At 44.8% G+C, this 27,217-nt stretch overlaps 2 protein-coding genes across 3 annotated transcripts in view; one reads left to right on the top strand and one right to left on the bottom strand.

Annotated features, from left to right (window-relative positions):
• HIP1R (huntingtin interacting protein 1 related) overlaps positions 1 to 15,668 on the top strand; it is a 70,563-nt gene extending 54,895 nt beyond the window's left edge. For both annotated transcript variants that reach the window (XM_035097656.2, XM_035097655.2), the window contains exons 21-32: positions 1,057 to 1,164; positions 2,055 to 2,191; positions 3,179 to 3,289; positions 4,430 to 4,488; positions 6,050 to 6,080; positions 6,362 to 6,424; positions 7,533 to 7,633; positions 7,746 to 7,851; positions 9,390 to 9,513; positions 11,479 to 11,540; positions 12,589 to 12,789; positions 13,936 to 15,668. In XM_035097656.2, the coding sequence (XP_034953547.1) occupies positions 1,057 to 1,164; positions 2,055 to 2,191; positions 3,179 to 3,289; positions 4,430 to 4,488; positions 6,050 to 6,080; positions 6,362 to 6,424; positions 7,533 to 7,633; positions 7,746 to 7,851; positions 9,390 to 9,513; positions 11,479 to 11,540; positions 12,589 to 12,789; positions 13,936 to 13,974 (1,142 nt within the window). In that variant the 3' untranslated portion in view covers positions 13,975 to 15,668. The remainder of the gene's footprint in view (positions 1 to 1,056; positions 1,165 to 2,054; positions 2,192 to 3,178; positions 3,290 to 4,429; positions 4,489 to 6,049; positions 6,081 to 6,361; positions 6,425 to 7,532; positions 7,634 to 7,745; positions 7,852 to 9,389; positions 9,514 to 11,478; positions 11,541 to 12,588; positions 12,790 to 13,935) is intronic.
• A 1,806-nt stretch (positions 15,669 to 17,474) lies between these two features.
• The window catches only part of VPS37B (VPS37B subunit of ESCRT-I), a 29,313-nt gene continuing 19,570 nt past the window's right edge, over positions 17,475 to 27,217 (bottom strand). The window contains exon 4 of the mRNA XM_035098229.2: positions 17,475 to 24,069. Coding sequence (XP_034954120.1) covers positions 23,575 to 24,069 — 495 coding nt within the window. The 3' untranslated portion in view covers positions 17,475 to 23,574. The remainder of the gene's footprint in view (positions 24,070 to 27,217) is intronic.

The following is a 27,217-nucleotide window of genomic DNA, read 5'->3' as shown; positions in this document are numbered from 1 at the left end:
TCATTGCCAAGACCATTTCACAACTGCTCTACGGCATTCCAATCTGGATCCCGGGGTTCACCCAGACAGTAGAGCAAGTGCAATCAACCTTTCTCTACAAGATTTTCTCTGTTCCAAGATGCGTCCCATATGCAGTTTTATGTCTAGAGGGAGCTCAACACAAGGTGGAATCTGTCGCCTGGGCAAGATTCCTTATATTCTGGCTAAAAATCTGCCTCAACTCTGACAGAGATCCCTTCCTCCAGGTAATGCTTTCGGACACCTTCCTCCCCCCAGGGCTGCAACACTTCAATAGGAAGGTACTGCAACTGGGGCTTTCAATAGAACTCCTCCGCTCAATGTCCTTACAATCTGCCAAAGCCACAGTCATTACTAGGTTGTGGGACATTGAGAGACAGGATCTTATAGCGGCAGCAGGCACAACATGTTCCCCCCTTCTTTTCCACCTCCCGTGGGCTCATGAAACAAAACCTAACTATCTTGACTTCCTACTGAACCCACAAGAAAGAAGGGCATTTTCGTTGGCCAGGTTCAATGCAAATCCATCGAACCTCCTGTGGGGAAGATTCTCGGGCAGGGCGAAGGATGAGAGGATCTGTCCGTGTCATGACCCTCAGGTGGAAAGCCTTCCACATATGGTTTTTCATTGTAACCTTTACGTCGACCTTCGTCAACGGTTCCTGGACCGGCTCTGCCTTCCCAGAGGGAGACCAGAGCGGGAAATCTTGCGGTTCCTCTTGCTGGGGAAGGACCCGGTCCTCACCGAGATGGTGGCTCAATATCTTAATTTACTATTTTCTCGGCGTTGTACTCTGCAGTCGTCTGAGTCGCCGGAAGCCCCATTGTCGTGAAAGCGGATGGCGGATTATTCCCTTCCCTCTCTTGGCACAGCGTTTGCCACAGTGACAGTTTTAATCTGTTATTATTTTGTATGCGAGTTTGTTTGATGCCAATAAAGGTTTTACTTACTTACTGCTTGGCTTATCTCAAATGAGACGGGTTATCCCTGTGATCCACTTCTGGATTTCCACCCTGCTATTTCTCTTCGTTTCTTAGATGTCACTGGATTGGTTGGTGCTCTGGCCCAGTTTGCCCACCTGACTGCAGACACCATTGTCAATGGCAGTGCCACTTCCCACCTGGCGCCCACAGATCATGCAGACAGTGAGTAAATTTTGCAAAAGTTCTTTTTCCCCTCACCCCTGCAGTCAGAAGCGATGCAACTCTTTTCACACGATTTTCCTCAATGCGAAACCAGGCTTTTAGAAATGGTTGGAGCCCAGTGTGTAAGGACTAGGAGACTTCAAGCGCCTCTTTGCTGTCTGGTCTTTTTCTTCTTGAGTTAGCCAGACATGTTGCAATCCATTCATGAATCCTCTGAAAGGGGAGGGGCAACTTTTGCTTGGCTGGAATTTGCCCTTGAGAATGCCTCTTGCATACCTGGATGGGAGGATGAAGAGAGGCATGAATGTGTAGAAACAAGCCTGCCATACAAAGGAAAAAACCCACATTGTTCCTTTGCCCACTTTTGCCGACTGCTGGCATGTGGCCCCTGGAAACAGAGGAGGTGCGTTTACTGTGTGCAAACTTGAGCATGTTCATCAGTCTCTAAACTCATAAATTTAGCACTGAAGGCTTCTGTAATTGGGTGACAATCCTAGAAATACTATGGGGATAAGGGGACACAAGCATGGTCATTGTGCAAGAATAACATCCATATTTCTGAGGGATTCCCTTAAAAAATGTGTGTAATGAACTCTGCTCTTCCTTGGGGCTTGCAGTGGTCTCTTATCCAGATTACAGATCAGGCCAACATCCTCATAGCTCTCATAATCCTGCAATATCTGTTACTCCCAAAGCATTCCCTGAGCCTCAGGACTTCCACGTATTTGTTCTGAAATGCTTCTCTTGTAGCTTCTCCAGTGAAAGCTAAAAAATGAGCCTATTCCTGAGCTTCCCACAGTCTTTGCTAGTTTCCCGTGTGTGTGTGTGTGTGTGTGTGTGTGTGTGTGTGTGTGTGTGTAATTTTTATTTTGTTTTCTTCTTCTTGCCAGAATTGACTGAAACCTGCAGGGACTGTGGACAGCAGAGTCTGGACTATCTGAGCAAGCTGAAAGACAAACAGTCTCTCCGACAAGCAGATCTGGCAGATGTGAGGAAGATACTGCAGGGACTTCTTCAGCTGGGACAGGTAGACAAAGATGAGGAATGGAGTGGGGAAATCCATTGGGGAACACTGTAATCTCACAGTTTATGCTTATTAGTGTACTTTTACACTTCCCTAACTTGGCCATATAGGGACCCAGGTGGCGCTGTGGTTAAACCACTGAGCCTAGGGCTTGCTGATCAGAAGGTCGGCGGTTCGAATCCCTGTGATGGGGTGAGCTCCCGTTGCTTGGTCCCAGCTCCTGCCAACCTAGCAGTTCGAAAGCACGTCAAAATGCAAGTAGATAAATAGGAACCGCTATAGCAGGAAGGTAAACGGCGTTTCCATGTGCTGCTCTGGTTTGCCAGAAGCGGCTTTGTCATGCTGGTCACATGACCTGGAAGCTGTACGCTGGCTCCCTCGGCCAATAATGCGAGATGAGCGCGCAACCCCAGAGTCAGTCACGACTGGACCTAATGGTCAGGGGTCCCTTTACCTTTAACTTGGCCATGGCAGTTGGAAGGGTCCCCAGGGATCACCTAGTCCAACCCCATGCAATGCAGGAATCACAAGAATCTCTGGCAGATTGCCACCCAACCTCTCTTTAAAACCTGCAGTGAAGGAGAGTCCACCACCTTCCAAGGGAGTCCATTCCATTGTTGAATGACTCTCACTGTCTGGAACTTATTCCTAATGTTTAGTTGGAACCTCCTTCCTTATCATTTGTATCCATTGACTAATGGTTTCTTTCAGTAAAAGAGCAGCTAACTGTGTAATCTTGGGGTGGGGAAACTGCAGCGCTCCATATGTTGTTCAACTACATTGTCCTTGGCCATAGGCCATACTGGCTGGGGCTAAGGGGAGTTGGAATCCAAAAAAACTTGGAGGGCTGCAGGTTCTTCACAATTCAAAGTGTTGGTGTTGACCTTTCAAGCCCTACACAGCTTCAGCCCTATAAGCCTGAAGGAACGTCTCCACCCCCATCGTTCAGCCCAGACACTTCTTCCTGGACTCTCTTTCTCTTTTGACCAGGAATTGAGGCCCCAAAGCATAGACATCCGGCAAGAAGAACTTGGCGACATGGTTGACAAAGAGATGGCCTCCACCTCTGCTGCAATCGAAGACGCGGTCAGGAGAATAGAGGTGAGATGAACCGGTTTGGTTGGTTGTTTTATTAATAGTCAACCTTTTAGGGAAGGCAGTGTGCAACTAAAGCAGATCCACTTGAAATACATTTGAGTAGTAAAAAAAAGAGAGAAAACAGTGGTACCTTGGGTTACAAACGCTTCGGGTTACGTGTTTTCAGCTTGCGGATCACAGGAAACCCGGAAGTACCGGAACGGGTTACTTCCGGGTTTCACCACTCACGCATGCGCAGACACGCTAAATCACACTATGCGCAGAAGTATCAAATCGTGTCACGTGTGTGCGCAGACGCAGCGCTGCCGGTTACGAATGCTGTGGGTTGCGGACATGCCTCCGTCACAGATTACGCCCGCAACCCGAGGTTCCACTGTAGTAAGCAGCTACCAAGATTCAAGAATCAGTGGCACAAAAACATTAAAGGAAGGCAGACTGAACAAATATGTCTTCAAGGCCTTTTGTAGATCCGAAGGGAGTTCCGCTGCACCAAGAAGACCCTGTCCTTTCTCCCCACCACCCTAATTGACAACACTTGTGGGCAGTCAAGTTAGAGCCTCTCTCTGTTAAGTTGAACTCAGGGCTTTTTTTCAGACGGAACTCAGTTCAGAACCTCTTTTTCTAGAAAAATAGCACTGGTTGAACTTAATCAAATGGGCAGGTATCATATGGGTGAAGAAGTACTTGAGTGGCAAAAGGAGAGTCCAACTCCACTCAATACACAACTGTTTGACTTGTTATTTGTGATATTTTTAGGATGCTGTAAACTGCTTAGCAATTTTCTTTGACATGTCAAGCAGTATATAATCTACCTAAATGAAACAAATAAATGTAAACTACCCAGATAAAGGATTAATAGGTGGACTTCGCTGCCACAACATGTAGTGGTTGGTCGGTGGCTTTAAAAGGTGATTGGGCATGTTTGTGAAGAAAGAAGCTTGCCAGTGGCTATTAGTCCCAATAGCTAAATGGAGGGCAGCAGGGGTGGGGGTGGGGAGGGCGGAATCATTGTCCTGCTTAACGGCTTCTTTGAAGCATCTTGCTGGCTGCTATAAGGACCAGGAGGACCTCTGTCAATTAGACACTCACTACGGACCTGTGGTGATGCCCGACTGAATGAAGCTCTGTTTGATTTTTCTGCAGGAAATGATGAATCAGGCCAGAATAGAGAGTTCTGGTGTGAAATTAGAAGTAAATGAAAGGTGAGTCGGCAGGATCAAAGATCCACAAGGATGTAGTTTATACTTGGGCTACGTTTCTTATTCATTTGAAACACTTCAAGGTAAAAAATAATTTCTGGTAACGCAGACAGGAAAGACTTTTCATAGAATCATAGAGTTGGAAGAGACCACAAGGGACTTTTGCTAGGGACCTGGAGAGAGCACACTTGGAATACCACTTGGAGATTTTGAAAATATTAAGTGTAATAATAATCATCATACATACATACATACATACATACATACATACATACATACATACAGTTATGGTCATCTCGCCTCAAAAACAATATTGTAAGCCTGGAAGACTATGATGGGCATTTGGCCTGATCCTGCAGGACTGTTCTTACATTCTTATCTGCTACCTGTATTTATTTCTTCGAAGAGTTTTCAATACAATCACATTTCAAATCACTTTTCAGCCATGAAGCTCACCCTGAAGGTATATATGGAAGGTATATTTGGGAAAGTAGTTATCTCTCCTGATCTAAGCTGCTAATCTTGCAGGGTTGTTGTGAGGATAAAAAGCAATAATCCACTGTTTGTTGCCTTGAGCATGTGGATTTGCATAATATTGTTGGCACAGACTGAACCCCCAGCACTCAGCGTTTGAATTGAAGCATGAGTTTTCCTGATTGTTTTGCTACTGAATATCCTCTTGCTGTGCTGTAGAGGCGATTCCACTTTTCTGAAGGGTCTCTTCTCCCATGCTTCAGCTCACCTGTCTTTTGTTTTGTTTGTGTGTAATAAGTATAGTGTAGTTCCAGAGAACTGAAGAGGCTTTGCCATAGATAACTAAGGAAGGAGACGCTGTTGGTGTGCATGATTATTTTCCCCTTCAATGTGTTCTTGGGTCCTAATGTTGTGTTCTTGTCACTAGATGGTAAAGGGACGCAGGTGGTGCTGCGGTCTAAACCACTGAGCCTCATGGGCTTGCCAATCGTAAGGTCAGCAGTTCTAATCCGCGTAATGGGGTGAACTGCCATTGCTCTGTTCCAGCTTCTGCTAGTAGATGGTGCTGCAGTACTGGCTGTTTACCTCTTTTTATATAATAACACAAACAGCATTGTAAAGATGCCTGGTGAAAGAATTGAAGCAATTCACCAACAAAGAGAAGAGTGAAATAACCACCCCCATGCTTTTTATTGTGCACCCTCGGAGAATCAATTTCAAGGTTTCTTGGGAGAAACCACACAAGGAAAACTGTTTTCCCTTGGTAGTGTAGATGCAAACAACAATGCAATTATCATTATTTAAAATTACAGGTAGGTAGCCATGTTGGTCTGAGTCGAAACAAAATAAAAAAATTCCTTCAGTAGCACCTTAAAGACCAACTAAGTTTTTATTTTGGCATGAGCTTTCGTGTGCAGGCACACTGCATCTGATGAAGTGTGCATGCACACGAAAGCTCATACCAAAATAAAAACTTAGTTGGTCTTTAAGGTGCTACTGAAAGATTTTTTAATATTATTTTAAATGTTATTTTCAAATTTTCGGGCTTAATCCTTTGGGAGAGTTAAGCATCTTCTTTTTATCCCCACAGAATCTTGAACTCTTGCACAGACTTGATGAAGGTGAGTGCCTTTGTAATTAATTAAAGCCCCAGTTAAGTAGTTGAAAAACCCAGCTGTTACCAGCTGAATACATGGGAGGGTATTCAACACTGCATGGTTAACGAGATCTCTAGATATTCGGCATGACCTTTTATTTCAGGTTAGCATTGCCACTAAGAGACGTTTCAGAAGTATTGTACTGTGTCTGGAGGGGAGGGTCTTTATTGTTATACTGGAATTCCTAAAGCCGTAGGGAAATCCTTCTATTAAACAGAGTGGTTTGTTGTTTTTGTCTCTTTCAGGCAATCCGGCTTCTTGTGATGACATCTACACATTTACAGAAGGAGATAGTAGAAAGTGGAAGGGTGAGGCTGTTCAAATCGAACCTTACATTCTTCCTTTGCATGAAAAGTATGGGGGGAGCACTGAACATCTGTCAGGGAGGAGCCTGGAAATGTAGGCTGTACCAGCTCCTTGTGTCACATCATTACTTAAGATTGAAGACTCCCAAGTAAAGGGGGGCCTCTATGAAGCATTTAAAGTTATATCAAATGCTATTCAGATAATGCCTCTTCCTTCTCTAAAAGAGAACCTGTTTTTATTGCATCCCTGACCATTGGCTATGTTGGCTGGGGCTGATAAAAGTTGGAATCTAGCAATCCCTGGAGGTCCAGAGGTTCCCCATCCGTGCTCTAGAGCAGGCATCCCCAAACTTCGGCCCTCTAGATGTTTTGGACTACAATTCCCATCTTCCCCAACCACTGGTCCTGTTAGCTAGGGATCATGGGAGTTGCAGGCCAAAACATCTGGAGGGCCGCAGTTTGGGGATGCCTGCTGTAGAGCAGGGTTTCCCAAACTTTGGGTCCCCAGGTGTTGTTGGACTACAACTCCCATCATACCTAACTAGGAGCACCAGTGGTCAGGGATGATGGGAATTGTAGTCCAACAACATTTGGGAACCCAAGGTTGGAAAAAGGCTGCTCTGGAATAAAGAATGCTGAGAAGAAACTCCCCTGACCCCACGTCTTCCTTCTCTTCTCTTGAGTTAGTAAAACAACTCTTGCTGCAGACCTGTATTAAGCATCCCACCAGGGCCTCTGCTTGGGGAACCATTTCCATCAGGAATTGTGAGCCTGTGGCTCTCCAGACATTGCTGGACTACAACTCCCACCATCCCTGGCCATTGGCTGTGCTGGCTGGGACTGATGGGAGTTCTAGACCATGTTCCTCCTAATCCCTGAGCTAGATGGACTTCATCCTGCCACCACTTGCATTTGCCCCCAGTATAAGGTGGCTTTGTTTACCCATTTGTGTCCTTTCAGTAAGCACACCTGCCACCCCAGAAGCTACCAGAGGGTGTGTTTTCCAGGCAGAGTTGCATCACCTTTTCCATTTTGAAGCATGTTTTGCTTACCAAATGAAGCTCAGCCTTTGTTGTGAAAGCTCAGTGTCCTATCTCTCATTGAACACTAGGGGGCAGCAACAACGCAGGAGTTTTATGCCAAGAACTCCCGTTGGACCGAGGGACTCATCTCTGCTTCTAAAGCCGTGGGATGGGGAGCAACACAGCTTGTGTACGTATCTCAACTGCTTGGGTTTCCTTTTCCAAGCCACTTGCTTTGTTGATTGAAACACAAGGGAATGCAGAGCTTCGCTAATCCTGTGTCTTTTTGCTCCCCACTTCAGAGAGTCTGCGGACAAAGTTGTCCTACACACAGGCAAATACGAGGAACTGATTGTCTGTTCGCACGAAATCGCAGCCAGCACAGCTCAGCTTGTAGCTGCCTCCAAGGTAATCATCCCAGAAGGGAAAATAGTCTGCACTCCTCTCTTAACTCTGCAGAACTGGGTGCATTTCACATGCTTACAGCCCCATCTCAGAACCAACATGCTTTGCCTTGGGCTGGGAATTCTGGAGACCTTTTTTGCTCTTAGGACTGTACCAAAAACATCAAATGAAATCTCAAGTGAGAAAAGGAGAGTAGAGTGAGGGTTCTGTTGCCAAAGTAGGCTCTAGTGTGCTCCAGAGCCCCTTGCAGAAGCAACTACATGCTGCAGGTACAAATATGCTGAACGGCTATAACTCATAAGAACACCGTAAGACCCCTGCTGGATCAGGCCAATGGCCCATCTGATGTCGCATCCTGTTCTCACAGCAGCCAGCCAGATGCCTGTGGGAAGCTGCAAGCTTCCCCAACCGTGGTTCCCTCAGGGGACCATTTTCCTCTGCTACCATCTTCATTTGAAGCTTTTTGCATTTCCTAGGTTCATTCTCAAGGCCCCAAACCTGAACCCAGAGAAAAGCACACTGCCAATCCTCTTATTTCACCTCTTTACTTTTGTAAAGTGGTTGCAGTTATCAGAGGTTGGCCCTGGGAGTTCTCTCCCCCACCTTCACTCCTCACTGGTTTCAACAGATTCACAGAGGAGGACAAGGCTATCTGAGGTGCTAGGAATTGCAACTGGGGAAAGTTGTTGTACTCAGGTCCTGTGGGCTTCCCATGGACACCTGCTTGTCTGCTGTGAGAATAAGATGCTGGACAAAATGGGCCTTTGGTCTGATCCAGCAAGACCATACATCGGCAACCTGCGGCCCACGAGCCGCCTGGTCACCGAGCCACCCACTCGGCAAGTCCCCCGTGTGCTGTGCTAAACTGGCACAGCACGGTGTGGGGACTCACCGAGCGGCGTCGGAAATGCCTGCGCCTGCGCGGATGCTGGAAATTGCGTCTGTGCAGCCACAGAAGTGATTTCCGACGCTGCGGACATGCACAGAAGCCATTTCCGGCACCCCGAACATGGGAAGCATGGCGCCGGAAATTGCTTCTGTGCATGTCCGGCCCACAGACAATAGTCCATGGGAATGCTCCGCCCCATGGCCGGAAAACGTTGCCAACGCCTGAGCAAGACTCTTCTTATGAGACGTCCCCATTTCAAAGCAACTGTGGAATGGCATGCTCCTTTCCTGTCTCTCTGGCGGTGCTCAGCTAAATACCTCTACTTTGAGGGAGTGCCTTTGCTCACTTCTCTTGAAGGATTTCCATCCAGGATGCGGGACTAGATGGCCCTTTGCTCTGATGCAGCAGGACAAGGCTTATGTCCTTCACCTGCAGACTAGGAAATAAAACAGCAGAGATTTTTCAGCATCCTGAGCTCTGCCTCCAAGTGGTTTACTGTAACAAGTCTGTACACAGCCCTGGTTTTGAAATGAACTGGCTTCAAGCTGCTGCTGCTCAAAGCTTTAGGTTGGAGTAGCAGAACTTTTTTTGCTCGTGTTTTCCCTACACTTGACGAAAGATTTGAAAGAAGCAATATTCTTGATGATGGCAGGTGAAAGCCGAGAAGCACAGCAGAAACCTGGGAAAGCTCCAGGAATGCTCGCGCACAGTCAATGAAATGGCCGCCAACGTCGTGGCTTCCACAAAGTCGGGCCAAGAGCAGGTTGAAGACAAAGGTGAGCTGCTGGGGTCTGGGCATGGCAGTGGAGCTGGGCATGGAGGTGGGAAACGAAGCGCAAAACGGCAGGCTTGCGTTCTTGAAAATGCTTTTTTAAAGCCTTTCTGGTGCTTGCAAAATTATGAGAAGGAAAGTGTGACATGAGGAGAACAGGGCTAATATGAAAGGCTAACAGAGTAGCACCATTACTGTATTATTTATTACTATTATTATTACCCCATACTCAGGGTGGTGTACATGCTGCTCTTCATTTATCTACACAACAACTCTGTTAAGTTGTTAAGGTTAAGCTGAGCAACTGACTATCCTGGGCCCGTTCAGGCTGCAGTCTTAAAATGCAGTTACCAGGAAGTAAGGCACCATTGAACAGTGAGACTCTCTTCTCAGAAATAGGAGCAGGGAAGCACAAGTGGGGAGGGTGCTGTAGCTTTCAGGTCCTGCCTGCAGGCTTCCCAAAGGTATCTGGATGACCTCTGTAAGAAGAGGGTGTCCCTGGAGTGAGACCAGTGCTTTAATCGCTCAACTACACTGACTCCATGGGCAGTTAATAGGGGCTTTGTTTTTTGTTGCGTTATGTTACACAGCACACTTGTGTAACAAACTGTGGAATTTGCTTCTACAAAATGTGGTGATGGCCACCAACCTAGGTAGCTTCGAAAGGGGATTAGGCAATTCCAAGGAGGAGGAGGCGGCTGTACATAGAGACTAGTCATGCTGGCTATATGGGGCTGGCCTTGTGCCTCTTGAGTTCCTGGGGAACACAGGTGGGAGAGGGTGACTGTGCTCCTGACCTGCTTGTGGGCTTCTCCTCTAGAGGCATCTGGTTGGCCTCTGCTGTGGCCCATCTTGTCTTCTGTGGTTCTCAAAAAGAAACTACCGGTACTAAGCTAATCAGGAGAGGGTTCCCCCCTGCCTAGCCTAGCTGTGAAGTTTTATGCTCGGTGCCATGTGCAACTTCCAGGGAGATGGAGGCAGAACTTAATTGTTGTTGTTTTTTTGAATGATATTTATTCATTTTTTCCCACCACCAAACCTGAACATTGTTCTTCATGCTTGTATACATATACATACATATACATATACATTTATGTTTGTTTGTTACAATTTTTCGTATCGTATTTCTAATCCTCCTTTCCCAGAGAAAAAAAGGGAAAGGAGAAAAAGAAAAGAAAAGAAAAGAAATTTTATCTTTGGACTTCCTGTTATCTCCATCAGCATACTCTCCTCTTTTTGTCGCAGAGTGTATATTCAATCCATGCTATCTCTGTTTTTACATATCGTTTGACACTCCTATTTCTTAAGGAAACAAATTTCTGCAAATCCAGACAGATTTTTTCCCTTTTTTACTCAAACGCTATCATAGAAATTTTGTTCTCAGTATATTTTCTAACATATTTCTTGTACCTGTCCCATTTTTAAAGAAATTCTTCTTTAACCTTTCCTCTCAAACTGTTTGTTAACTGTGCCATTTCGGCAAACTCTTGAAGTTTATTTTGCCAATCTATAATTTTTGGAGCTTCTTTTTCTTTCCATCCTTTGGCAATAACAATACGAGCCGCTGCTAATGAATATAGAAGGAGTTCTTTTGCCTGTATGGGAATATCTTTTTGAAAGGTTATACTTAGTAAAAAGACCGGAGGCAGAACTTAATTGAACTGCCTCATGTATCGGACTAGAAGTGTCGGTGGCAAATATGTTCTATTGAACAGCAAAGAGGCTTTTCTAAAAGGTGCAATAGTGCAGAAGGCTTTCCCCCAAATGCTCTTATTGCTCAAAATGGTGAATGTTTCCAGTCTTTCCTGCTACTTACTAAGTTGCTCAACACTCCTACTGCAGCAAAAACACACTGGTGAGGGGCTGGGTTTAGGGTAGCAGAAAGTGGCAACTTTTCAATTTTAAAAAATGCACCCTGCTGAAAACATACGTAGTTTCTACAACAAACTTGCTTTTCTCTTCCTTTCAGAGACCATGGACTTCTCTGGAATGTCCTTAATCAAACTTAAGATGGAGGAAATGGAGACACAGGTGCTGTTTGGGTTCTTTGGAAAAACAGGGGAAGTGTTGAGAAGATTCCTGGGGAAGTATAAAATAGAAGCTGGGTTAATAGTTCCCAAAGTGACTCTCACACAAGAGCCAACTGCCCCTTGAGCATCTGAGGGATGAGATGTCGTCATTGGGATGTCTTTAAATAGGCCATGCAGACTGAGGTTTCATACTGGTGTTATGTAAGCCATGATTTGTTGGCTGAGAGTGAGTTGAAAGCAAGCCTTTAAGAATGAACCTGACTCTCCTTGCCCAGTAGCCCTTATTTGGGTCTGTCTGTCTACTCTAATCCTTACCTTTCCCCACAACACAGTGGCTTGACTTCAGCATGTCAGTTACAGCTGGCACAGCTTGGAGACACAACTAGCCTTTCAAAAGCTGGTGTCCTCCAGCTGTTTTGCACTACAACTCCCATCAGCCGCAACCAGCATGGCTGAGGGTGATGAGAGTTTCGCATGGTCCAAACCAGTTGAACAAGCTGAGCAAGGGGTGGACTCTGTGAATATCACAGGGCAGACAACGGAGCAGTAGAGGTAAATGAGAACAGTGTGTCTTCAATCGGCTACACATACCATATTTTTCCGTGTATAAGACTAAAAATTTTCCTTTAAAATGTCAAAAATTAGGGGGTGTCTTATACATGGGCATACCCCCATTTTCTTAAATCTGAGTACCCCAAAAATATACATGGGGGCATCTTATAGACTGAAAAATACGGTACTTGGTCCCCAGGCCCTATTCTCCAAACCTAAGCAGTTATGCCACGGAAGACAAGGCAGTTGAGAAAATGAGGTGTGGGGCTGCATGGATGCATTTCCAGGCATAAGGAGGAGAAAAGGCAGCAGTGGGAGACCCTTTGGCCACCTGGGAGTAGAGATGCCAAGTTAGAAATATTCTCGCACTCTGTTCCATGGGAGTAGCTGTGATCCATGGATAACATGTGAACTAAGCAACAGTGACTATGTTCAACAGCTGCATAAGAAGTGGGTTGTCTCTGATATTTCTCAACAGAGAATGTTGCTTGTTGCAGGTGAAAGTGCTAGAATTGGAAAAGACCCTGGAGAATGAGAGGCTTCGTCTCGGCGAGCTGAGAAGGCAGCATTATGCCTTGGCTGGTATTGACTATGAGACCGCAGAGGGGGGAAAACCAACAGTTGCCCGCAAGCCAGGTACCTTAAAGAAGCCTCCAGTTGCTCAGAAGCCTTTCCAGTCCCTGAAGCCAGCCTGTGAGGTACGGTATACTTTAAACAGCAGAACAAGGGGTGTGCATGGTTGGAGAAAGCAATGGCCTTTTCACAGCAGTCAGGCCCAGAAAACATTATGAGGCTAGCAAGCTTATGCGAATCATTCATTACCAGGATAAGTGCATGTTTGTCACAGCTGTACGGGATTCACATGGGGAAGCCAAATTGAGACTTCCCCCTCTGAGGAATCCTTTGGAGACTCTGCCTGCCACAAAAATGGTGATTCCCAGGCAGTGGGCATAATACTGTGGAGGGTGCAGAAGAGGACTGCAGTGGCTAATGGGAGACTGGAGCATCTTCCCATTGAGGAACATGCTGGAGCACGTAATAGTGTCTGTAGAATGGCAACCAAAGCTGCAGTAGTAGATTAAAACAAAACTGCCTTGCCTCTCCCGTAATACTAGAAATTTGGAGTCACTCCGGTGAAACCGAAATCAGCAATACAGGAAAGTATTTCTTCACACACCTAATCTCTGCGATCTGCTGCCCCAAGATAACTGCCATTTGCTGAATGAGAAAACACAGCCGTTCACAAGCTGCAGCAAGGGTGGGCAACTTGTGGCACTGCAGGTCTCACCATCCCTGGCCATTCCACTAGTCATTTAGGCTGGGAGACCACCAGAGATTCCTCATGCCCCTGGGCTATAGTGCCTCCATGTTTAGAGGCAACAGAGAAGCATTAGAAGGCTGTGAACCTCCTGGGGTGGAAGAGGCAAGAGGCTGGACTTTTGGAATGATCCTCTGGGCTACTCTTACTGAAAGGGTCACAAGCTAGAGGGAGCTTCTTCGTTTTCATTTATAGGACACCCTTTCCAACCTCTATCACTCCTGCCCTTTGGATTGTTGGAGGGCATCAGCTTAAGGGCTGGTAACAGAACTGTTTTCTATTAACTGAGACATCCCTAACTTAATTGGACACAAGATTTTGCCTTAAAAGCATTTATAATCTTGCAGATGCCATCTTAAAAGCATCCCCTCTAGTCCCAAGCATAGAACTGACATGCATCATCTAAAAACAGAGTGTGTCTTAAAACAGTTGCCACAAATGTATTGATTAGATCTCATTGCATTAAAATTTCTTTTAGTTAGGTAGTAATGATCCGTATCTTTATCATTTTCTGTACCTGGTTCAGGAGGATGGTGTGTTCCATGCACATGCTGTCAACTTCTAAGGTGTAAATGGCAAACGACTCAACGTGGGAAGGAAGAAAACAACAGCAGGAACAGAGCAAAGGGCATGTGGGATTCAGCTTCTAGTCAGCTTGATTCTTCTTCCTGCTGCCTGGAGGGGTTCAGGCACTGTGCCTTGCCTGCTGTTTCCCTGCAGGCTCCAAGCAACAGATTTCTGGGCGGAAGACTCAAAGACTGTTTGCCTTTCAACAGAGAGGGGGCTGCTCAGGAAGGCCCTGAACTATAGACATTCCAACACCATTTAAAAATGTCTGTGTTTTAAACAGATACAGATTGGATAAATCCTCAGTTGCCTTGTGTCTGGCATTGCCTTTACACTGAAAACTTACTTCCTTGACTAAGAAAGAAGCAAAGGTACCTTTGAATTGTATAGATTGACCTGATCTGTAGTATTAGAACGACTGCTTTCTTAAAGCAACGGTAAGCTGCCAGTTACCTATGTGGAACACAGATCCTAAATGGGAAGAAAGAGGAGGGCGAGGGGAGAAAGTTTACTTTGTGGACATCAGTTATTTATAAGCAATAGGAATATTGTGCTGTTTTGAGTAAACGTTGGTGTACCTATAACTGCACTACAGGAGCCTTTTTAAAGAAATGTGATCCCCCCCCCCTTTTAAGTCGGCTGTTTGGATTTCTTTGTAGTGTTTATGCTACAGGCTGAAAAATGTTCTCCCCAGGTTGAAAACTCTGAAAAGGATAATCTTTTTAGACTGTCAGTTTTTGTATACGTATTAAAAAGGAATAGGATTTATTTACTGTACAACTTCTATAGGCACTACAAGCAGAGAAAAAGTCTACACTGGTTTAAGGGAATAAAATGTAAAAAATGACAACCACCCAACTCCTTTCACAATTATTGATGGAAACAGTTGTAGAGTTTGACATTTAATAGGGTTGGGGAGCAGGAAGATTTGCAACTTATAGGAAAGCTAAGGGGGTGGGAACTGAACCAAATGCTAAATTTTAATAGGACTCTTTAGCTTATTAAAATGGATTAATTGCCTGAAACGTTGTTCAGTGTTCTTTTTCCTGACATTTTTCTAGATCAGGGGTAGGCAACCTAAGGCCGTGGGCCGGATGTGGCCCAATCACCTTCTCAATCCGGCCCGCAGACAGTCCGTGAATCAGCGTGTTTTTACATGAGCAGAATATGTCCTTTTATTTAAAATGCATCTCTGGGTTATTTGTGGGGCATAGGAATTCGTTCATCCCCCCCCTCCCCCATATACTCCGGCCCACCACATGGTCTGAGGGACGGCGGACCGGCCCACGGCTGAAAAAGGTTGCTGACCCCTGTTCTAGATCTTTTTTTTTTTTTACAACTATTAATCAGTACCACCTCCTTGAAGCTGGGTGGCTTCAACATACGGCCTCTTCTCTACCAAGTTGTCCAGCTTGGCTTCTCCATTTAAACCAATAATGATATTGCTGAGCAGGTACTTTACAATTGCCAAGTTCAGTTCTTGCAGGCTGACCCTATATAAAGGTATCTTCACTGGGACATTGCTCTTGCCAAGTATGTCTAGTAGAATTGTAGCCAGAGCAAGAGTTCTGCTATTGGAACTGAACCATGGCCATTATTTTGGGTGCTCGTTGTACATGCAAACTGCAAATGACTTTAGTACCACAAAATAATTGTTTCTACTAGCAAAAACAACGACATTTTAAGCAAATAGCTGGAAGTCTGCCTTGATTTGTTTACACTTTGAATAGCAAGTGGTTTCTGGTATTCTTGTACATAAGCAATAAAATAAGACAAGTGGTGTGTTAGGATACTGAAATTGCTGTGTGAATGTCTGAGAAAACAAATGGGTTATTTCTTGCCTTGACGTTCCAACAGTAGTAGCTGTCAAAATTAAGTGGTGCAGTATTCTTTTACAAAGTCAAACCAGCCTCAGCACAGAAGCAGTTATCTGCATAGTTAACATATTTCAAGGTAATATATTTCCCTTTTGACAGTCAACTAGGTGGCTCAGTCACTTCTTTCAATCTTTGTCAATGGGAGAGGAAAACAAAGCAGCAAAGTGGTACTTTACTGAGCAGCAATTGCACAATGTACACTCATGGGGGAAAAGAAAGTACACCCTCTTTGAATCCTCTGGTTTTACATATCAAGGTGTTGCATTGGCCCAGTTGAAGTCCAGACCTCAAATCAAATGAAATGCTGTGGCAGGACCTTAAGAGAGCTGTGCATAAACAAATGCCAACAAACCTCAAAGAACTGAAACAACATTGTAAAGAAGAGTGGGCCAAAATTACTCCACAATGATGTGGGAGATTGAAAAGTCATACAGAAAAAGATTAGTTCAGGTTATTGCTGCTAAAGGTGGTTCTACAAGCTACTGAATCCTAAGGTGTACTTGGCTTTATTTCTGTTAAATAAATCATTGGAACAGTGTAATGTGTCATGTGTTGTTGTTCATCTGAGATTGTATTTACTTAATCTTAAAACTTGCTAAGGGATGCTGGTGGCGCTGTGGGTTAAACCGCAGAGCCTAGAGCTTGCCGATCAGAAGGTTGGCGGTTCTAATCCCTGCGACGGGGTGAGCTCCTGTTGCTTGGTCCCAGCTCCTGCCAACCTAGCAGTTTGAAAGCACGTCAAAGTGCAAGTAGATAAATAGGTACCGCTACAGCGGGAAGGTAAACGGCGTTTCCTTGTGCCTGTCTGGTTTGCCAGAAGCAGCTTTGTCATGCTGGCCACATGACCTGGAAGCTGTACGCCGGCTCCCTCAGCCAATAACGCGAGATGAGCGCGCAACCCCAGAGTCGGTCACGACTGGACCTAATGGTCAGGGGTCCCTTTACCATTAAAACTTGCTAAGGAAAATTATTATGTCCTCATATATAAACCAACAGAATTCAAAAAGGGTGTACTCCCCCCCCCCCGTGACTGTAAGAGTTGAAAAAGGTAATTTTGAGAACACACATACCCATAAGCCAGTGACACACATTTGTACGAAATCTAGCATTTTTTTTATTCGGTAATCACTGCAATCCTGAAATTGTTAACAGCAAATTCTACAAGAAAAACAAACGGTTTTCAACACTGAAACTCGTTTTGAGACCACATCCTCATCAGTTGTATAGCACAAAGGAAACTTTTACAGACTTGTTACATTAGGAACAGTCCTACTTCCAGAAGTGAGATTCTGCTAGGGGCTTAGTTAAAAGTATCCAGTAGCTTCTTTAGGGGTTAGAGGTAACACGCTGCACTTCTTCCTAACACTAGCTTACTCTGGGAGAAGTGTCAAGTAGCCTCCCTCTGAAGCACAAGCAACAAGAATATAGCCTACTACAGAGGATTACCAAATTGGCAGCATCTGACACATCTGCTTCTTTATTTGACTTAAATACACTGCCAGCCTCCCTTAGTAAAACTAGTTACCTATCCTAAGTTTGACTCTTCTTACGTACTAACCCCCCCCAACCCTTCTGCATTCTGCTACCACTGTATGTATGAAGCTAATCCAGCAAAATCCACTTATACTTTCCCCACAATATATACAAATTTCGAAATAGGGATGGGCTAATGTCAAGCAAGTACACTGTGAAATTCCCCTTTACAGCAGACATCCCTCCATGTGTATACTCTTATAGAAAGGGCAATTAAGACAGTTGTGTATAAAAAAGTGGCTATCCCCTCTCCAAAACACACACACACAACCCTGCCAAGGGAGTATGGCTTTCTTCAGCTCACAAAAGTGTATGTTCAATGGGTGGTTTTTTGTTTTTGTTTTAAAAACATCACTAGCTGCACAATACAGGTATAATGAACAAAAACACATTTGCAATTTTTTACACAAAGGTCAGCAAAATAATATCTGAAATGGAACACTAAAACAGTTTATATTCTAACACTATTTAAACTTCTGAGCTTCAAATGCTTTTGTTTATAAAAAAAAAAGCTTGTAAAGTTTTCAGGGAACATTTGCCACTTGCAGGCATTTTGAAGTCATATGTCGAAGTGTTTTGAACAAGGTTATAACCAGACTGCTCCTAAATCTTTTGCCACTACTGTACTGGAATCAAGTCTATAAAGGGGGAATGCTTTCTTAACACTTGTTCACAAGGTGGCCTGCAGATCAACAAGCCCCACCCACAGTGGGGTGCCTCCCATTCAAATGCCATTCTCACCTTTGTCGCCCCACAACTGGTTGCTGGTGGCCAAGCCCCACATGCAATACTTCCTTCTGTATGAATACAGAGTAGAAGGAAGTGGGGTGCAGGTTCAGGGTGCAAGCAGGAGGTTCATGAAGTATTGGGGAAGAAACCATTCATCCATTTGCACCCGACTCCTTTGGTTTCATCTCCACTCAGGTCCCACTTAATCAGAAGAAATGTCCAACAGTGTTGTCTGGTACGAGGCACTGCATTCACAGGACCTCACAGGACAGCTTCCTTTCTGTGCTCATCCCCCAACATTTTGCTGAACAACATTTGGACTTCCACCAAGCAAGAGGGAACGAGAGATATTGCGCTCCAGAATTCATGCAGATACAAACATTTGAAAGTATGTCTTGCACAATAAACAACTGCATTTCCTGCTACCACCATTTTGAACACAATGACAAGTGTTCCACTGTAGCACCAGCCAACCAATAACCCCTAAGCCACAACTGCAACACCCTCCTCCCCCTGCACAGCCCCAGGTGGCTGCTGCCTGCAGCATCCTCCTTTAACTGCCACATCTAAGACAAACAGAAGTTCTTCTGGCAGGCTTGAATCATCATACTGGATCAGCCCTTCCCACCTTTTCCTCGATTGCAGCAGTTTAGTAACAACGGTTGCCAACCACAAATCTACACTTCTCGCCACAAGCAAACTGCAGATACTGCCTTGTGTTTACTTTCAAAGTCCTGCATCATAAAAAGGAGCCCTTAGAAAAAGACAATTGAATGGCCACTGAACTGAAAGAGATGCAGGTATCTTCTATCAGCAAGTCACAAACCGTGATCCTAAGGCACACATCAGCCATGATGCACTGCTGCTGGAGACGGAGAGAGTCCACTTTTGTTGCTGGTAGTGTGGTTGTCTTCTCCATGAGGAAACCCTGAACGGCCCAGCAATTGCAAAATACATTGTTGCTGCTTTAAAAGGCAAAATTTCTTTAAAAACTAGTAACAGGCTTTGGGGTTCTTTCTTGATAGGGACAATCATTGTCTAAAAACACGTCAAAAAGTATATAAATATGTTTTGTGAAATTTGTACGTGGGCTTGTGGCCTCCTCTGTTGCGCACAAAGGATGCTCTTGCAGCATCCAGACTATTAACTGATGGCTCACATTTGAAGCTATCAGCTAAGGTCACACCAACCAGTTTAACCCTGGAGAATCTGTGAGAATGCCAGTAATTCTACCACCAGCCCAGCACACGCTATCTAAACGTAAGATGCCTCTGCCTCAATTGATCAACATCTCTACCTCAATTTAGACATTTGCCTCAAGTTTTTTCTTTTGAGTATGTAATGCTGAGGATGGTGGTGGAATAAAGATAGCCAACAGTATACCAACAACCAATTTCTATTGTTAAACAAAACCTATTTTTGAAGGGGTGGGCAGACATAATTGGTACTTACATTGTGTCTAATTCGAGGGGCAACTGACAGAGTTATAGCAGCAAACAGAGGTCTGCCTGTCACTTAGGCACTCGAATATGAGCTCAGAAGCAGCAGGAAAAAGATGGCTATATTAGCTCCAGTGTTTGTATTCTGGTTGCTGGAAAAAGGACGACTTATCATCATGCTGAATGAGTAACACGATTGGCTCAAAGACTCACCCAAGACTGAACTTCTGGGAGAATTTTTAATCAGATCTTCAAATTTAAGTAGCGTTACAACCATGGAATGGCCTTCACAAGCCACTCTGGCACCCCAAAAGGCATTCAAATTACTCATCTGAACAAGTAACAGACAACTTATTTGAAACACAGACCAATTATTCAAAGGCTGTTTCAGAAGTTTCAGTTCATGGCTCTGTCTAGGATTAAGTCATGCGTCTTACTCATTCAGTCCCCTTAATTTTTTAGGACACAGAAGTGACTCACAGGAGTCCCCCATGCGCATTCTGAGTGCACAAGAAGCATCCTTTACAAGAAAAATTATGAACAGATGATTAAAGGAACCAACTTTTCAAATTCACCAACCTCTGAAGGTTCATATTCCACACACAATAAGCAGCACAGAAAATGAAAATGAAAAAGGCAAAACTCAAGTTACCATGCCCAAATAAAATTATAATAGATACAGAATTCAGCAAATACAGGTATACTTTTGTCACCATTTTTTTAAAAAAGAGATCTTGTGTCATCCATGGAATACTAAAAGCCCATATCTGATTAGACCCTAGAAACCATTTTTACTACATCAAGCTAGAATTTCACAATTCCCCAAGATTTACCAAAATCTTGGTCCTGGCAGAATTAGCCTCAGAGTCCCACAGCCAGATGGGAAGAGGATATCCTGTTCCAAGGCAAGTGTGAATGGCCTCTAACAGAAAAAATGGCAGTTCAAGGACGGGCACAAATGCACACGGATTTCCCATGTTTCATCTTTTATCTTCCAACAGAAGATTATGGCTTGAAGAAAGAGGCTTCCAGGCTGAAAAGTTTTTGCATTTTGCTCTTTTAGCCAGCTTACCCAAAAGGGGCAGAGATCAGAAGAATGTAAATATGATACAATATAAAGTTTCTTATGGCCATTTTATGTTTTGCAAAGCTGACAAAAAATTAGCTCCTGTCCTAACAAAAAGGGCACCAGTTGCAGACTAGGATGACATACCGGGGGGGGGGAGTGGCAGAAAGAAAGCTGGAGGGTGCATAAGGAGGTCTAGATTGGCAACTGCAGCTTGGTTTGGGTTTTTTAAAGTATGTTTTAAAGGGCATTACGCAATAGCAGCAGGCCTGCTTGAGACTTCCACAGTAAAACAGTTAAGGCAGGTTGCTAATTGATGTGCACACTTTCCTCCTTGCACTCTTGAGCTGTGAGAAATACATGCTTTGTGAAAAGCTGATAGAAATGAACAGTGTCGCTGCAGTAGCTTTAAGGAAGGCAACTGTTTCGCTTCCATGTTCTTCACAGTCAAGATGCACAATGCCCCAAATTAGTTTGAAGCATGTTTTCCTGCCACAAATTATTGAAGTCCAATGCAGATTTTCTCTCTCTCTCTCTCTCTCTCTCTCTCTCACACACACACACACACACACACTTTACTTAATTTGGAATTAAAGTAGCTGTAGCTGTAAATGTCAAGTTTCTTCTTACTTCTACAGCCTATATAATTTTCTTTAGTGCATGGACACTGCACACACAAGTTTGGGGGTCTTGCTCATCCACTTCAACAGCGTTCATAGCTAGTATTCTCACGGTCTATTTTCCTAGCTCGGTTAAGAGGGAGGAAATGGAGGAAGATGGTATAATGCTATGACTTTGCACTGCATCTGAATCTGGGCTCGTGGTTTATTTTGCCCAGACAAACCACAAGCAGTAAACCAGAGAACAAGCCTTGGCTACAAATCTTGCTCCTGGCAAGCTCTAAGCCCAGGTCTGAATGCAACACAAACTCAACCATGGCTCATGCTTATGGCAGGACACCTGCAGCAAGACTGGAGGAGGAGCTTCCTTTATGAAAATCACACTTATTCCAACTACCTTGAGATAGACCATTCAATAGCATACAAGGCAATCCTGCTGACTACAAAGAAAGAGCAGCAGCAATTTAATCTGCATTTTGCTTCAACTAATTTCACAGCCTCGTATAGAACAAACTACTCCTGCAAGAAACTGGTAACAGAAACATTTGAGAGTGGAAGTAGCTACTCTGCTCTAACTACATTGTGCCTTAACTACTACTGTCTGTGTATTCAACCCTATACCTCTATCACACCTCAAAAGATTTTTCTTTTTTCCTCTCCATCAGCTTCTTACTAAGCTTCTGCTAGTTTTATGCTGAAGAATGCAAGAGCATACAAAGACAGTCATCAACAAGGTTATCTTGACCTGGAATGTGGATGATTCCCCTGCAAAAATTAAGGCTCAGAACCATTTCCTACTGAACTCAACAACAATTGTCCCTCTCCAATCCCTCTTGAAACATTATTCATTTTAGAGCTACCCACACTTATTAAAATGAGAGATCAATCAAACACACCAATGAGCAATGATGTGAAATTGGTGTGCTAATCCCTCTATGATCTTTCACCCTCTGCATTTAGCATATTTAGCTGTTATTCAGAGTTCTGTCAGACCCATCTAATAGCAAGAGTGAGCCCCCCAGAAGGACTAAAGCAAGACTGAAATTCCAATACACTGAAGCTGTCACATGACTGCAAAAGTTAATTAAATACAAAAAACTAACAGCCAAGATTCATTCAAGAGCAGCAGTCAGTCTAGAAAAGTTTGTAAATGGAAGCAGGTCTTCAATTTTCAGAAACAAAAGGTTTGGAAGAGTAGAGGGGCGTGGAGGGAAGAGAAAATTCTCTCCTGGCTCAATACGAAACAGATTTAAGGTTCTCCACTGAGGTGGGAGTTTTAGCTTAAGACCAAGATGTGATGAAAATATAAACTGATAGAACTAACTGCCCATCAGATTAGTCAGAAGTCATGACACACAAAAGTGTGTTTGACAGAATTTGCTCTCCACAATGCAAAAAGACAATACAGGCCCAAAAGCCTTTTAAAGATGACCCCCTACCCTACATGCCACAATGAAGGAATTTGGGAGACAGACTGATGAAGAGAGAAGGGTTACAGCAAGCAGAATGGGGAGGTTGCAGAAGGTATCCAATGGAACAAAAAATAAAATTTTGGATCTGGTCCAAAGATCCAACAAGAGGAAAAACGTGTCCATTCACTACTTATTTTTAATTTTTTAATCCTGAGACTTTCTGGAGGTCATCATGTTTAAAAAAAGTTGATCCCTACCACACATTTTAAAAAGGCAATTTAGGGACCTACTTACACTGGCATCAGCTCACTGAAATGAATGGGATTAGTTCAGCACGAGAAGCACCTTGTCCTGCATTAGGTGCTAAAGCCCCAGTTAGCAAACATCAAACTACAAAATTATTTTCAGAAAGAGTTTGTGTAGCACAAGCACCGAGTCACCAGGGGTGCTGGCTGGTCCATTTTACTGTGTTTTCATAGTCAGAATGTATATGCAACAGCTACCATTCAAATTATCAGAACAGAGTTTTTTGTTTTGCTTGTTTTGCAGAAATAGATTGAAGTTCTTCATGCGCAAATCAAGTAGAGAAAGAAACATGATCCCTTGGGAAGTCACAGTCATTCCACACTGACTTGAAATCTCTTTTAAGAGCTATGCAAGTTCCCACTTAATATGCAAACAATCAAATTTACAGCTTGGCTGCCCCACCACCCTTCTAAGCAAGTGTTTTATGCAGTTGTTGATTTAAAACAAAACAAAACAAAACATGGTGATGTTTTGCAGGATGCACTGATGCACAGGTTGTCAGCTATGATTTCTTGTGTGCAAAGTCTGGAGATTTCCACTACTTAGGTTTAGTTGTTGGGAGATAAAGAGTAAAAAGTCCAGCACCAAACACAAGAGTCAGGGCACGATGGCATCTTCACTGTAGGATAAAGCCAGGGTTTGGTGGGAGGCGAGGCGGTGGTCTTTGGGGCAACGCTGGTGGGTACTGTGCGGTAAACGGAGCTGAATAGCCTGGAGGGAGCATTTGAGTAGTAGATGGAATTCCTGTTCGAGGGGGGAGTGGAGGGTATGGGACACCTGAATAGGGGAGGGTTGGTCCCGCATTCATTGCTGCTGTAAACGGAGTCGGGAAGCGTCCTGCCAGGACTCCGGGCGCCAGGGGTGGCGGTGGAGGATTGCGGCGAGGCACAACAGAGGGAGTAGCATTTGCCTCTGAAGTCTGAATTGCTGGTGGTGTTTCAGTGGCTCTTGGCTGTGGTGGCACCAGGGGAAGTCTTGGTCCCTTCAGCACCATCTCTTGGAGTTTTTCTATCTTTACACGTCGCAAATGAGCCAGTTTCCTTTGGCTCTGATATTCATCAATGAAGGTGTCCAATGGAACTTCACCATCCAGAAATTTCTCAGCCATGTTCTGTTGCAAACAACAAACAAACAAACAAACAAACAAACCATTAGGGGAGGCACATACTGTGGAAATATTTTCCCTAATCAAAAAACATCAGGCTCCATTCATCACTGCATCTCTTTGTGCTAAACAGGAAAGGAGAACCTGTGGGCCTCCAGATGTGGTTGGACTCCAACTCCTATCAGCTGCAGCTAGTATGGCCAATGTCAAGGATGATGGAAATTGTAGTCCATAGTCATATGGAGGTCCACGGGTGACCCATCCCTATGTAAAGTGAGAGAGAATATAATTTTCTCAGCTTGCAGCAGCACAACCAATGAGCTGTGCTGCCAAGGCTCGATCCTTTACCTGGGAAGCCAGACAGTGGCTCGATAGGGTCTACTGTTACACAGTAACTGGCAGGAACTTCCCAAGGTCTCAAGACAGAAATTGCTCTCAGCCCCACTATACCAGATTCTTAACTGCAGATACCAGGACTGAACTTGCTACCAATTACCTGCAAAACATGATGCTCTGCCACAGATCAGCAAGGCCTCTGAAACATTGAGCAGTTCTTTTAAAAACATTTACTGCACTTATATCCCAGCATTTTTCCTCCATGGAGCTTAAGGTGGTGTGCATGGTTCTCCTCTTCCTCATTTATCTCCACAACCACCCTGTGAGGTAGGTTAGGCTAAGAGGCAGTAAAGTACAGGTCTGCATCCAAGCAGCATTATAAATCCAATAATCACCTCCCTGTTCCTTTTGCTAGGGGGGTTAAGTTGGTGTTTCCCTGTCTGTTAGAGACAGGAATGTACCGTGACATAATTTTCCAAATGGCCAGCCAAGTTGTGCAAAGGCCATGGGGTATGCTAACTGGGAACATATTAATAGGAATATGGATATTTTAAGCATACAGGCACATATGAAGCTGCTTTATAGCCGGCCAAATAGTTCACCTAGCTCAATACTCCCTACATTGACTCCCAGCCTCACCTGGAGGTACCAGGGAGATTGAACCTAGGACCTTCTTCATGCAAGGCAGGTGTTCTCCCACTGAATTATGCCAGAGAATACTCTGTGTGTCTTTTCCCTACTCCAAACTGGACACATGAAACAAGTTACACAGACGGTGTGAATATTGTGAGAGTATATGCTTACTGTTGATACTGTAAATCTCCCTGTGATTCTCAGGTGGAAATTTATTATATAAATTTAATAAATAACGATAAAAGTAATAAAGGAGAATGTTTTCCCCAGTGAAGAGCTAGAAGAAAGGAGAACAGCCATGAGTGACAGTGGACTATCAGTGCATAGTCTGAAGCCGACTATTTTCCTCCCACTCCTCTTTCATGTTCAGGTGATTTTCTTTCCTGCAGAAGTTACTACAGTGGTACCTCGCAAGACAAATGCCTCGCACAACACAAAACTCACAAGATGAAAGCGTTTTGCGTTGCACAAGGGACTCGCAAGACGACAAGCTTTTCTATGACCGCCGCTTCGTCTTGTGAAGCGCGGCCATAGAATGTAGTGTGGGAAGGGGGCAAAGGAAGATCAGCTTTCAGCGCGGGAAGCTGACAGCTGATCTTCCTTTGCCTTCTTTCCGCACTACAGCTGGTTCCCCGGGGCTTGCCAAGCAGGCGGCGACAAGCCCCGGCAAGCAGCGTCCCCCGGAGCCGAAGTGCGGCGGGCGCTGCTTGCCAGGGCTTTTCACAGCCTGCCTTCCCCGAGCCAAGGGGAAGGCAGGAGGCAACAGCCCCCGCACCGCCACGCTTTGGCTCTGTCCCCCGGTGCCGAAGCGTGGCGGGCGCTGCTTGCTGGAGCTTTTCGCCACCTGCCTTCTCCTTGGCTCGGGGAAGACAGGCGGCAGCCCCGCTTTCTCCTACTCGCCTCGGCGGCGGCGCTGAAACAGCCAATCCCGGGTCGGCCCGAGGACGAGTGCAGCGCATGGGGGCGAGCAGGAGAAAGTGTGCGGCGGCTGCGGCATTGAGGGGGGCCGATCCCGGGTCGGCCCGAGGGCGAGCGCCGCCACCAAGCCTCCCGGGAAAGCGCCCTCCCTCCCTGCCTCCCGCCGTACCTGCTGCCCGCCGTATCTCACCAGTTCGGAGTCATTGGCGATCCGGCAGGAGCAGCAGCGGGGCTTGCCAGGCGGCCCTTGGTGGCAAAAGCGGCGGCGCCAGAGCCTTAAAAACTTCCGGAGCGGCCGTGGCAGGTGAGTCGGCAGCATTTTTGTGCTTTTTTGACCATAGGAACGCATTAATTTTCAATGCATTCCTATGGGAAACCGCGATTCGCAAGACGAATTTTTCGTAAAACGAACTGACCTGTGGAACGAATTAAATTAAGTCTTGCGAGGTACCACTGTACTAGCTTTTCTTAAGGTTTCTGATGCACTTGGAGGCATTGGAAACAGCCTGGGATTGAACAAGGTAATTAGCTTCTGCCCCTCACCTCCTCCACTCCCTCTCTGATCTGAACCTCTAGACACTGTCCATATGTTTGCAACCATGACTACCAGAGCACGGTACTTTTTTGTTTTTAATATAAGATTCTCAAGATGATTTGCTGAAGAAATTCCGCACTGTTTTTCTGCCAAGAACCTGGCATTTAGACCAACTTACATAATTGTGTTACGTGCACCACACACAGAGCCTTGAAAACATGCAGCTATTTCTTTGCACAATGTGACTGATACAGCCAGGCTCTCTGCACTAACTCTGTAGTGCAGTGACCAAGGAATTTGCTTGTTTTCAACCCTAAGCAGCTTAAAGCAAGGATGGAGTTTAAAGCAAGGAGGCTGCCATCTGTGGTAGTTCTGTAGGCTCTGGAAATTTTTCCAATTCATTTTTTTCCAGTAAAATTTTGCTACCCTACAGAATGATTTAACTATCATTTAATAAAACAAAGCTAAAAACTTTGAAACTATCAAGCTCACTTAATACAGTATTTTCAATTAGTACCCACTTATAGTAAGTAATGAATTTATGGAACAGAAAATCTTCTGTGAATTTTTTTGGGGGGCAAATGTTGTGCCCCACACCACTGATCTGCAGTGCATGTGGCCTCCTGAACTACATTAAGATCACAGGCTGTTGAGACACAGGCTGGTGGTGGACCAAGAAGGTGGAAGGAACTGTCCAGCAGGGCCCAAAATTCAACTCACCAACAGAGCCAG

The sequence above is a fragment of the Zootoca vivipara genome, chromosome 17, assembly GCF_963506605.1.
Source record: "Zootoca vivipara chromosome 17, rZooViv1.1, whole genome shotgun sequence".
Taxonomy (NCBI): domain Eukaryota; kingdom Metazoa; phylum Chordata; class Lepidosauria; order Squamata; family Lacertidae; genus Zootoca; species Zootoca vivipara.
The sequence above is the reverse complement of the archived record's forward strand: the minus strand, read 5'-3'. Positions and strand labels throughout refer to the sequence as shown.